The sequence below is a fragment of the Mobula hypostoma genome, chromosome 8 (assembly GCF_963921235.1).
Source record: "Mobula hypostoma chromosome 8, sMobHyp1.1, whole genome shotgun sequence".
Lineage (NCBI taxonomy): Eukaryota > Metazoa > Chordata > Chondrichthyes > Myliobatiformes > Myliobatidae > Mobula > Mobula hypostoma.
The window spans coordinates 100,559,095-100,572,500 of NC_086104.1; the positions used below are offsets into that span (position 1 = coordinate 100,559,095).

General features: G+C 45.9%; 1 protein-coding gene across 1 annotated transcript in view; it reads left to right on the forward strand.

The window, feature by feature from the left end:
- Nucleotides 1–1,713: 1,713 nt before the first annotated feature.
- The window catches only part of LOC134350788 (keratinocyte-associated protein 3), a 45,473-nt gene continuing 33,780 nt past the window's right edge, over nt 1,714–13,406 (forward strand). Inside the window, exon 1 of the mRNA XM_063056477.1 lies at nt 1,714–1,825. Within this exon, the coding sequence (XP_062912547.1) occupies nt 1,813–1,825 (13 nt within the window). The 5' untranslated portion in view covers nt 1,714–1,812. The remainder of the gene's footprint in view (nt 1,826–13,406) is intronic.

Sequence of the window (13,406 nt, forward strand, 5' to 3'; positions counted from 1 at the left end):
CCACATATCATGCATTGGATCACAGTGAACATGCCTAAATACAAATTTGCAGTGCATTTCAGTTGGAGGGACCCAAGATTATTTGTTTAGGATAGGTGAATATGACTAAATCTACTGAAGACCTGAACTTAATGCTGTGTACTGCATCTACTTACTAAACTAAATCATTGCTTATGAGGAGGAATCTCATTAAAATGTACTGAAGGTTGCAAGGCCTAGGTAATGGGAGAGTTCAGCTTCAGAAGGATGTCCCTTTAGAACAGAGATGAGGAGGGATTTCTTTACCCAGATGGTAGTGATTTTGTGAAATGGATTGCTGAAGATGGTTGTGGAAGCCAAGCCACTGGGTATAGTTAAAGCAGAGGTTGATAGATTATTGTTTAGTAAGGGCGTGAAAGGTTACGGGGAGAAGGCAAGAGAATGGGATTGAGAGGGATTAAAACAAATCAACTATGATCAAATGGAGCAGACTTGATGGGCCAAATGGCCAAATTCTGTTTCTATGTCTTATTCCATTTAATAATTGTGTAAAATAAAAGAAACAATATCTTTTAATGTAGATTAGTTCAACTGAATCAGTCCAGTCTGCTCCACCTTTCAATATGAGATTCAAAGTTCGAAGTTAATTTATTATTAAAACATGTATATATTTACCACATGCTACCTTGCAATTAGTTTTGTTGTGGGCAGTTACAGTAAAAAAAATACAATAAAACATTACAGTGAGCACTGTATGAAGAGATAGTGACTGATGAACAACCAATATGCAAAAGAATGAACACAAGAGATTGTGCAGATGCTGTTAATCTGGAGAGCAGCACCTACAAAATGCTGGAGGAGCTCAGCAGGTCAGGCAGCATCAATGGAGGGAGTGCAAGGCAAGCTTTACACTTGGATTTTGTGCTTCCATAAGATTACCCTCATTCTTCTGAACATTTATATAAAAACCATTTATGATGGGGGAGCCCAGCCACCCTAGGAATTGGCCCATTGAATCTCTTCTTGGCGGACTGAGGACACCAGGTGGAGGAGAGAGAGGAGTGGAGTTGGGAAACATGATAGATGACAGCAGACAGCCAGTGAGTAAAGTAATGGGAATCAGATGGAGAGGGTGGGTGGAGGTTGCTGACAACTCGGGGATTTTGAGGGAGATGAGCGGGAACTCAAAGGGCTGCTGGTACTGGACGGCAGAGATGTGAATGGGGTGGGGTGGAAGAAGGGTGACAAAGATTGGTAGTGATGTTTTGGGAGGCACGGGAGGGGAAGGTGGGAGTAAAGGACACATTAATGGAAGAACATGAGGAGGATCAGAAGAGGAGGGTTATCTGAAACTGGCCCATGCAGAGCTGGTGCCATTCGATTGCATTTTGGACTCTCCTCCTCTTTGCACTGGACATCTCCCCTCTCAGTTCTCAGTCCAGGTGCAGGGTCGCAATCCCGGATGCCGACAATTCCTTTCCCTCCACCGATGCTGCTCGACCAGCTGAGCTCCTCCAGCAGATTGTTGCTGTGGGTTTTTGTTTGGATTTCCAGTATCTGCATCTTGTCTCTTGACTTCCATCGGCGTCAGCCTAAATTCTGTTTTGATGTTTTGCCAGTGCTTTTCTGTCGGCGTCTTCCATTCCACTGCCTCGCTCTGCCAGTATCCGATTGCCAGTACTCCGCTCTGCCAGTATCGTCTGCGGAAGTGGCTTCAGGCTCTCTGGGGTCACTTCCGGCGGTGACGTCAACGCAGGTACCTGGTCAAGGTGCGGCGGTGCGGGCGGTGGCGACCGACTGTTTCCTGGCTTCGCGGCTCGGAGCAGTGGCGACATGTGCGGTTTCGGTGAGTACCCTGGAGGGACCGAGGGAAGGTTGAACTACTTCCCTCTAACTTCAAACCCGGCCCTCAACTTTTGTATGCGGAGCAATTCCTTCCCGAATGTAATTTGAGTTACTTTTATAAATATGACAGGGGGTTAAAGAAGAGAGTTTCTGTCCTCAGTCGATCGAAATGCTCGAAATATAACTAAGTGGGTAAAAGGGCTGACAGTCTGAAAGCAACCGTCAGTGGGTTCGCAGTTCTGTTTACAACACAGATCAGCTGTTCTTCGTTACCCACTGGGAAATTTTGCTTTGTGTATCAAGTTGTTTGATCAGGAACGGGAGAATATTCCATGTCGCCCAGCTTCCTTTGTCACTGGGTAAGACTATTGAGTTTCCTCAGATAACAGTTGGGTTGATCAGGGTGCTTTGAGAGAGAGAGAGAGAGCGCGGAAACAAACCTCACCTCGGTATGATCTGACTTGCATCTTCATGTGACCTGTGTTGCACGCTCTCTGTAGCGGTTACTCATAATTCTGCAACCATTGCTGTTTTATCTTATTCTAGCTCTATGCCCTGTGTCGTGATCTGATCTGTATGAACAGTATACAAGATAAGCTTTTCACTGTACCTCAGTACATGTGACAATAATTAACCAATTCCATTCCCATTCTGTAGGATCCAATTTCGTAATAGCACCTGTCCAGCAGTTGGTGGTTACTCAGCCCCTGCCCGTTTTAGTCTTTACTGCCATGTAAATTCGCATGCCTCTCAAAATGGTTAACAAGTGTTTTTCTTAATGTATAAAAAGAACAAGATCTGCAAAGCTGCGGCATTGCAAAAATAAGCTGCAGAAAAGTCTTCTTCAGAGGAAGGATATGCTAAGGCCAGAACATTTGGGAGAACGAGGTGCTGAGGGCCAATGTCACAGTGGACCCTGTGAAATACATGATGTGGATAGGAATGTAACATAAGATTCTGATTTGGATTTATCTGTCACATGTACATCAAAACATAGAGTGAAATGTGTTCAGCCAACACACACAAGGATTTGCTGGGGGCAGGCCCCAGGTGGAGGAGAACACGAGGGGAAAGCTCTTCGCTCAGAGGGTGGTGATAGTATGGAACAAGCTGCAGGCAGAAGTGGTGGATGTGGGTTTGATTTCAACATTTAAGAGAAGATTTCATAAGAAAATGGATGGTTGTGGGTTTGGAGGACATTGGTCAGGGTGCAGGCAGATTAATGGTCCGGCATGGGCTAGATGGGCCAAAAGTCTGGTTTCTGTGCTGTAGTGTTCTGTGACTGTATGGCTGTTAAATATCACCCCACGTTCCAGTGCCAACATGGCGTGTCCACAATGTCCGTCACAACACCAGCCACAAAGCAAGCTACTTTCCTCCTCTCCCACCCCTTCAGCACACATCCCTCGGACCCCAGGCTGGGACGCTTCCACTCCTTGGAAATGGAAGCAGGTGTGCTCACTTATCCTCGGTTGACATGCCTCTTGCTTCAGGATTACTTCCCACATCTGAGGCAAGTGCTTGTGCACAAGAATGCTCACGTCCCACAGCATGTCCAGCTACAGGAAGGCTATCATTCAGCTGTAAAAGGTGCAGGGCTGTTGCTGGGACTGGAGGACCTAAGTTATAAAGAGAGATTAGAGGAGATGATCTTTACTTGTCACACGTGCATCAGAACGTACATTGAAATGTGTTCCTTGTGTCGGGGGTGTGCTGGGGACAGCCTGCAAATGCCATTGTGCTCCTGGCACCAACAAGCACGCCCACAGCTTTCTAACCCTAACCCTAACTTGTTCGGAATGTGTGAGGAAACCCACACAGCCTTGGAGAGAATTACAAACTCTTTTACAGGCAGCCGCAGGAAGTGAATCCCGATCTTACAGCTGGCTCTGTGAAGCACTGTGCTAACTGCTACACCTCCGACTGGGTCAAGTCAGTCATTTCTAACCCCCCCCCCTGGAATGTAGGAGGTTGAAGGGTGATCTCAAAAGCTTCCATAGCTGTACCGTGGAGAGCATTCTGACAGGCTGCTTCACTGTCTGGTATGGAGGGGCTACTGCACAGCACCAAAAGAAGCTACAGAGGGTTGTAAATTTAGTTAGCTCCATCTTGGGTACTAGCCTACAAAGTACCCAGGATATCTTCAACAAGCGGTGTCTCAGAAAGGCAGCGTCCATTATGAAGGACCTCCAGCACCCAGGGCATGCCCTTTTCTCACTGTTACCATCAGGGAGGAGATACAGAAGCCTGAAGGCACACACTCAGCGATTCAGGAACAGCTTCTTCCTCTCTGCCGTCCGATTCCTAAATGGACATTGAACCCTTGGACACTACCTCACTTTTAAAATATATATTATTTCTGTTTTCACACCATTTTTAATCTATTCATTATATGTATACTGTAATTGATTTACTTATATTATTTTTTTCTTCTTTTATATTGTGTCTAGCATTGAACTGCTGCTGCTAAGTTATCAAATGTCATGACACTTGCTGTTGATAATAAACTTGATTCTGATTTCAGTGTATCGAATCTTGAGGGTGTACTATAGATAAGATGGATGCTTAATTTACTTATTGCCAGTTATGCCTGGTGGCGTTTAGGGCAGCAATGATGGTCCTCCGTCTCTGTCTCTCTGTACAGGGCTTCCTTCATTGTGCTAGTCGCTTCCTTGGTTTTCACTACTGTCAGCCAGGTGGAGACTCAGGAATACCGTCACACACAGATGAAGAAAGATTCTTTATTGCTGTTTCCGTAACGGTTTTGTTTGAGCAGTCAGGTTTGTTGGCCCTGAGCTGAACCTGAAGGACCGATGAACCACTCTTCATCTGGCCTCCATGCTTTGACCTGTTTGGCACGGGTGACCCTACTAGGAGTCAAAGCATAAAGCCCTGACCCCAGCCAGTGTAGCTCTTCGGGTCACTGCGGCGTGCAAGCCTCCAAACCACGACAAGGTTGCGGTCCTGGTCTTGGCAAAACTGATCCAGAATCAAAACAAAACAATTGCTGCTTTTCTTTCGACTGCTACAGGGTTGTTATGCATGACACACCTTCAGCTCCAATCAAATGATCGCTCCGAAGAGTTGAATTTCTTATTTTGATTCTTTAGCAAACATCCAATCTGGAAGCGATACGAAGTGGTCAGCAAAGATGTGTCCTCTGCTGGTCCCAAGCCATGAAATAAGCATGAATATGTAACTTAATCTCTTTGCTTTTACTGCTCCCCCACTAATATGACTGGTTACCTTAATAAATGTGCAACACAATATGCAGAACAGATAGAAAAGATGCATGGCTCCTACATTCCAGCCTCCTAATTATTATATATTAATTACAATTAGGTGTTACGAAGACATGAGACGTGAAATCTCAACATTTACACAAATACCCTCTATGGTAAGCAGGTGGATCCTGAATTGTGACCCTCCCTGCCAAACCAGATTGTCCCTCTTGAATGCATTCAGGAAGATCTGTCTTGAATCAAAGCGTGACACTGACAGATCCGGCTGGGCATAGTTTCTGTCTCCTTTCAATGGTCCATTAGCAGCCATTGTTCTGGTTGCGTAGAGTCCAAAATTAACACTGTGAGTCACTTGCAATGGCTCGACCTTTGACACATTCGCCTTTATCAGTGGCTCAATTTCGGCAAATAAACATGCTTCAGGTGAGACCACTCCTGAAGATCTCTGATGAGGAATGTTCTCCTTGTTCTTGTGTGTAGACATCAGGCAGTTCACAGTGGTTTTCATTGTCCAAGCCATCAAGTTCTTTGATGGATGCCGCTTTCCAATGTCATCCCTACTTGTAAATGTACTCAATGGTGGAGAGGTCTTTGCCTTTGATGGACTTGCTGTAGACATTCCCATTCCTGGGATTGGTGCTCCCATTCCAGTTGAGATATGTATTAACTGAGGGCTGTATCCACCACTTTCTGTAGACATTCCCATTCCTGGGATTGGTGCTCCCATTCCAGTTGAGATATGTATTAACTGGGGGCTGTGTTCACCACTTTTTGTAGGCATTCCCATTCCTGGGATTGGTGCTCCCATTCCAGGTGAGTTATGGATTAACTGAGGGCTGTGTTCACTAATGATGTTAAGCCAAAGGAGGGTCCAATGCAATCGGGTGAAGTTGGCACTGGGGGCTTGAGCCTCATTGTAGTGATTAAGTGACGCTGTGGAGAAAATGAAAATAACCTGAAGGGTTTGAGCTTTTGCTGGGACGTGGTCTCATTGGAGAAGATCTGATTAAAGGTTATGAGTAACGGTTTGGTGAATTGTGGCTCTTTGGATCGTGGTTGAGCCCCAACCTGATGACAGTGTGCCAACAGTAGAACTGAGGGAGATTTACCAGGATGCTGTCCGGATTAGAGAGCGTGTCACATGAGGGGAGGTTGAGCGAGCTAGGGCTTTTCTTATTTGAACGAAGAAGTTGAGAGATGACTTGATGGAGGTGTATAGATGATAAGAAACACAGACAGGTCGGCTAGCCAGTGTGGAAATGGCTAATATGAGGGGGCATAACTTTAAGGTGATTGGAGGAAAGTATAGCGGGCAGTCAGGGATAGGTTTTGTTCTGTTTTATTACGCAGAGAGTGGTAGGTGCATGGAACACCCCACCAGGGCTGGTGGTGGTGGCAGATACATTCGGGAGATTTAAGAGACTCATGGATAAGTACGTAGATGATAGAAAAATGAAGGGCTTTGTGGGAGGGTAAGGTTTGATTGATTTTGGAGTAGTGTGACACTTACTTTGCCTAGCGCCTCAATATAGGGAGTGATAACACCCTGCCTGGCCAAACTTAAGAAATCTCGTTTGGGTGTATGCTGCATGATGTGTCCCCTGTTACAAATCCGTACCCCAAAATAACAAACAGTACACAATATGTTATTAAATGATTAAGCTTTATAACTCTGACTTTGACTATATGGTTAGTAGAGAAACAAAATATAAAAGAAAAAGGGCCTAAATAGTAAGATTTATAATAAACAGTCTGTGCACAAAGTTGGAGCTCACGCAGTTCAGTAGTCTGTCTTCCACCATCGGTCTCCTCTGAGTGTTGCCAGCCATCAGACCCCCGCTTCGAGTCTACCCTGTCTGGCGGTCTACCAAATCTCTCCATTCGTGTCTTTTCTCTTCATCTCTCTCTCTCCCTCTGGCAAAGCCCGTGAAATCAACTGATTCCACAGTCACAAGACACAGCAACAATCTCTTATTGGCTAACATGCATCCTGTTATCTCCAGCCATAACCCAAACATTGCTGCTACAGAGAAACCATTACCTCAGCAGTGAACATTACAAAGAAGCCATTACATTAGCAGTGAACCCTTAACAGCATGTTACAGTAGGTTAAAGGGTCAGCACAACATTGTGGGCTGAAGAGTCTGTACTGTGCTGTAGTGTATTCTGTAGGGTGAACTTGTTTGATAAAGCTGGAACTGAACAGTCAACATTGGACATGGTGTAGATAAGCTCTTTGGGGCTTGGACCTCCCAATGAGTGTGTCAGAACTTGTTCTCCCATTGCTCTGGAGACTATGATCCTTCTGAGGCAGTGTTGAGGTATCTGCCGTTTAGGAAAGGCAGGAAATACTGGGATCTTGGCCAACTAACAAAGTGTAAGAGATGCCGTTGAATTGGGCAGTCAACGTTTCAAAGTCGAGTGCAAAGTCAATTTATTACCAAGGTACATGCATGTCACCATATTCTACCTCGAGATTCACTTTCTTGTGGGCATTCACAGTAAATGCAAAAAAATGTAACCGAATCAATGAAAAACCACACACAGCAAAGAGGGACAAACAACCAGTGTGCAAAAGACAAACTGTGCAAAAACAAAAAAAAACAATAAATATTGAGAACATGAGTCGAAAAGTCCACGAAAGTGGGAACTTTCAAAGGTTGTGGGAACAGTTCAGTGTTGGGGTGAGTGAAGTTACCCCACTGGTTTAAGGTCAAGATCCTGTACAAGTCCAGATGAAGCTTTGACTGTTTCTCTCCATGGATGCTGCCTGGCCTGCTGAGTTCCTCCAGCAGCTTCTTCCTTGCCTGAGATATTTCCCATTACTTTGTTGCTTCAGTGTTCAGAACTCGTACTTGTACTACTGTCCACCATTGCTGGTGAATTTTTGTTTTTTGGGTAAGTCTGATGTGTCTTCACGGTTGACAGAATGTGCCCCTTCGGTCCGAGGGAAGCACAGTTCTCCATCGCTTGCATTGTAAAGAGGCCAGGGTCAATTTCTGTTTAGGCTCACAACTGATCAAAATAGGATCATCTTTGTAAGTGCAGTCATTCTACATCCTGCCAGGTATTTTTACAGTTACTTAAGGAACGAGAATGCATTTTGGGGTCCTTGAGGGGAACAGGACAGAAACAGGTCCTTCAGCCCACTGATTCTGTGCTGACCATCAAGTAGACTCAGGTTCAGATTTAATTATCACACGTACACGTGTCCACTGCTTTTCGAACGTTCGCTTTACGAAACCTCACTGTTACGAAAGACCTACATTAGTACCCTGTTTTCACTTTCAAAAGGTGTTCTCACTGTTACGAAAAATATCAGCGCGATTAAAGGCAGCACGCCGCGCGCCTCGAGCAGCCGCTCTCCCCCAGATTCAGAACGGCATTCTCGCCGGCATTGCTGAAACACCTGCCTGTGAGCAGCCGTTTGCAAGATGAGTTCTAAGGTATCAGAAAAGCCTAAAAGAGCTCGTAAGGGTGTTACACTTCGCGTAAATCTAGACATAATTAAGCGTTTTGATCGTGGTGAATGAAGTAAGGACAACGTGAGTTTGGCTTGTGGAAGCTGAGGAAGATGATGTTGAAGCAACATACATCAAAGTTGCTGGTGAACACAGCAGGCCAAGCAGCATCTATAGGAAGAGGCGCAGTCGACGTTTCAGGCCGAGACCCTTCGTCAGGACTAACTGAAGGAAGAGTGAGTAAGGGATTTGAAAGCTGGAGGGGGAGGGGGAGATGCAAAATGATAGGAGAAGACAGGAGGGGGAGGGATGGAGCCAAGAGCTGGACAGGTGATAGGCAAAAGGGGATACGAGAGGATCATGGGACAGGAGGTCCGGGAAGAAAGACAAGGGGGGGGTGACCCAGAGGATGGGCAAGAGGTATATTCAGAGGGACAGAGGGAGAAAAAGGAGAGTGAGAGAAAGAATGTGTGCATAAAAATGAGTAACAGATGGGGTACGAGGGGGAGGTGGGGCCTTAGCGGAAGTTAGAGAAGTCGATGTTCATGCCATCAGGTTGGAGGCTACCCAGACGGAATATAAGGTGTTGTTCCTCCAACCTGAGTGTGGCTTCATCTTTACAGTAGAGGAGGCCGTGGATAGACATGTCAGAATGGGAATGGGATGTGGAATTAAAATGTGTGGCCACAGGGAGATCCTGCTTTCTCTGGCGGACAGAGCGTAGATGTTCAGCAAAGCGGTCTCCCAGTCTGCGTCGGGTCTCACCAATATATAAAAGGCCACATCGGGAGCACCGGACGCAGTATATCACCCCAGTCGACTCACAGGTGAAGTGATGCCTCACCTGGAAGGACTGTTTGGGGCCCTGAATGGTGGTAAGGGAGGAAATGTACGGGCATGTGTAGCACTTGTTCCGCTTACACGGATAAGTGCCAGGAGGGAGATCAGTGGGGAGGGATGGGGGGGACGAATGGACAAGGGAGTTGTGTAGGGAGCGATCCCTGCGGAATGCAGAGAGAGGCGGGGAGGGAAAGATGTGCTTAGTGGTGGGATCCCGTTGGAGGTGGCGGAAGTTACGGAGAATAATATGTTGGACCCGGAGGCTGGTGGGGTGGTAGGTGAGGACCAGGGGAACCCTATTCCTTGTGGGGTGGTGGGAGGATGGAGTGAGAGCAGATGTACGTGAAATGGGGGAGATGCGTTTAAGAGCAGAGTTGATAGTGGAGGAAGGGAAGCCCCTTTCTTTAAAAAATGAAGACATCTCCCTCGTCCTAGAATGAAAAGCCTCATCCTGAGAGCAGATGCGGCGGAGACGGAGGAATTGCGAGAAGGGGATGGCGTTTTTGCAAGAGACAGGGTGAGAAGAGTAATAGTCCAGATAGCTGTGAGAGTCAGTAGGCTTATAGTAGACATCAGTGGATAAGCTGTCTCCAGAGACAGAGACAGAAAGATCTAGAAAGGGGAGGGAGGTGTCGGAAATGGACCAGGTAAACTTGAGGGCAGGGTGAAAGTTGGAGGCAAAGTTAATAAAGTCAACGAGTTCTGCATGCGTGCAGGAAGCAGCGCCAATGCAGTCGTCGATGTAGCGAAGGAAAAGTGGGGGACAGATACCAGAATAGGCACGGAACATAGATTGTTCCACAAACCCAACAAAAAGGCAGGCATAGCTAGGACCCATACGGGTGCCCATAGCTACACCTTCAGTTTGGAGGAAATGGGAGGAGCAAAAGGAGAAATTATTAAGAGTAAGGACTAATTCCGCTAGACGGAGCAGAGTGGTGGTAGAGGGGAACTGATTAGGTCTGGAATCCAAAAAGAAGCGTAGAACTTTGAGACCTTACTGATGGGGGATGGAAGTATATAAGGACTGGACATCCATGGTGAAAATAAAGCGGTGGGGGCCAGGGAACTTAAAATCATCGAAAAGTTTAAGAGCGTGAGAAGTGTCACGAACATAGGTCGGAAGGGATTGAACAAGGGGTGATAAAACAGTGTCGAGGTATGCAGAAACGAGTTCGGTGGGGCAGGAGCAAGCTGAGACAATAGGTCGGCCAGGACAGGCAGGTTTGTGGATCTTGGGTAGGAGGTAGAAACGGGAAGTGCGGGGTGTGGGAACTATAAGGTTGGTAGCAGTGGATGGGAGATTTCCTGAGCGGATAAAGTCGGTGATAGTGTGGGAGACAATGGCCTGGTGCTCCTTAGTGGGGTCACGATTGAGGGGTAAATAAGAGGAGGTATCCGCGAGTTGTCGCTGTGCCTCGATGATGTTGAAGAGGTTTTGGCATCCCATGACCAAGAACTGATAGATGAAGAGCTGATGCAATTGTAAGAGGAAAAGATAACAATCGAAACCGAATGCAGTAGCGAAAGTGAAGCAACTGTGTGAGATTTTTGCTGCAATGATAAAGTATGACTTTAATTTTGAAAGGGTACGTCAGTTTAGGGGATATTTGCAGGATGGTTTGAGTGCTTACAAAGAACTGTATGATAAAAAAATGCGCGAGGCTCAGCAGTCAAGCAAGCCTTCCACATCAGCCACAGCAGACAATGAACCTCGACCTTCGACATCGAGGCGCGCAGTCATAGGAGAAGATGAGCTGCCTGCTCTAATGAAACAGATGACACCCCAGTGTCCCACCACCCCAACCCCCGGCCACGGACAGATACCGATTCGCGGAGAATGTAGCAGTAGCCGGGAGGCACACAGCACATCTTTAAGAAAAAAGCCAAAATAAGCATGCTAATTATTTAGGTATCACCCGTCACGTAATTGTCGGCCCAGATCAGAGGTGATACAATTGGCAATCGGCACTGATCTGGGCCGCCAATTACGTGTCGGGCGACACCTAATTAGTTAGCATGTTTGTTTCAGCCTCTTTCTTAAAGATGTGCTGTGTGCCTCCCAGCTACTGCTGCATTCCTGCATGCTTTGCGGATCAGTATCGGTCAGTGGCCCGAAGGGTGGAGGCCACTGCACCAGCCAAACTCCAACAACTCAGTCTAACACACCATCATCAGTATGCTCCGCGCTTTCCCAATTCCGGTAAGTGATACTACACTATACATACATTATTTCTACTTTATATCGGCTGCGTATTTTTACGTGTTATTTGGTATGATTTGGCAGCTTCATAGCTTAAAGGTTACTGGAGAGAGTGTTTCTGCCAACAGCGCTTGTGTGCGATTTTCGCTTCGGATAACAGTGCCGGCAATGATTGTGGAAAAGCATTTCTACTTTGTATAGGCTGTGTATTTATCATGTCATTCCTGCTTTTACTATGTGTTACTGTTATTTTAGGTTTTATGTGTTATTTGGCATGATTTGGTAGGTTATTTTTGGGTCTGCGAATGCTCACAAATTTTTCCCATATAAATGGTAATTGCTTCTTCGCTTACGACATTTCGGCTTACGAACTGTTTCATAGGAACGCTCTACCTTCGGATGGCAGGGGAAACCTGTACATTGAAACATACAGTGAAATGTGTTATTTACGTTATCAAGCAACACAACCTAAGGATGTGCTGGGGGCAGCCCACAAGTGTGGCCGTGAATTCTGGCAGCAACGTGGCGTGCCCACAGTGTTCAGCAGGTCGACACCACCCCAACAACAACAATAACTGAATTGAATTGACTATTTCTTACATCCTTCACATACATGAGGAGTAAAAATCTTTACGTTAACACAGCAAAACAAGCCCACTCACACACACAGACTGGCCACCCACCCCAGACAGGCTGTCTCCAGGCCTCCATTCCTCGGCCCCAAATCTCCAGACATCAGGCATCGGACCTCCAGGCTAACCAACCCAAGGGCTTTGACTACCCCTGGACTTCGACCTTTTGCTTTGCTCTGCAGATTTCATTGACCTCTGGCTATTGACCCCAGGACTCAGCAACATTAGTTTGACCTCGGGCCTTGATCATCAGACTCGCACAGCCCTCCGACTCCCATTAACATGAATCATACATTGATCCCTTTTGATGTGCAGTGTTTGGTTTACGACAAACATAGTGTTTAGTCTGGTGGCCAAAAGGTTCAGATTTGGTTTTATCAGACCATAGAAACTTCTTACAGCTGACTTCAGAATCTCCCACGTGCCTTCTGGCAAACTCTAGCCAAAATTTCATGTGATTTTTTTTCAACAGTGACTTTCCCTTTGCCACTCTCCCATAAAGCTGCAACTGGTGCAGCACGCAGGCAACAGTCGTTGTATGCGCAGTCTCTCCCATCTCAACCACTGAAGCTTGTAACTCCTCCAGAGTTGTCATAGGTCTCTTGGTGGCCTCCCTCACTCGTCCCCTTCTTGCACGGTCTCTCAGTTTTTGAGGACGGCCTGCTCTAGGCAGATTTACAGCTGTGTCATATTCTTTCCATTTCTTGATGATTGACTTAACTGTACTCCAAGGGATATTCAGAGATGGAAATTTTGTTGTATCTATCTCCTGACTTGTGCTTTTGAATAACCTTTTCACGGAGTTGTTTGGAATGTTTTGTCTTCATGGTGTAGTTTTTGCCAGGATACTGACTCACCAGCAGTTGGACCTTCCAAATACAGGTGTATTTTTACTACAGTCAATTGAAACACCTTGACTGTATACAGGTCTCCAAAATCAGATCTCCATTTAACTAATTATGTGACTTTTAAAACCAATTGGATGCATCAGTGATGATTTGGTGTGTCATATTAAAGGGGGTGAATTATAAAATGAATTACAAAAAGGGGTGAATAATTGCACAAAAAATTATCTTGTACTTTTTATTTGTAGTTAATTTAGATCACTTTGTGGAGATCTGTTTTCACTTTGACAGGAAAGAATCTTTTTCTGTTGATCAGTGTCAAAAAAAACCAAGTTAAATCCACTGTGATTCAATGTTGT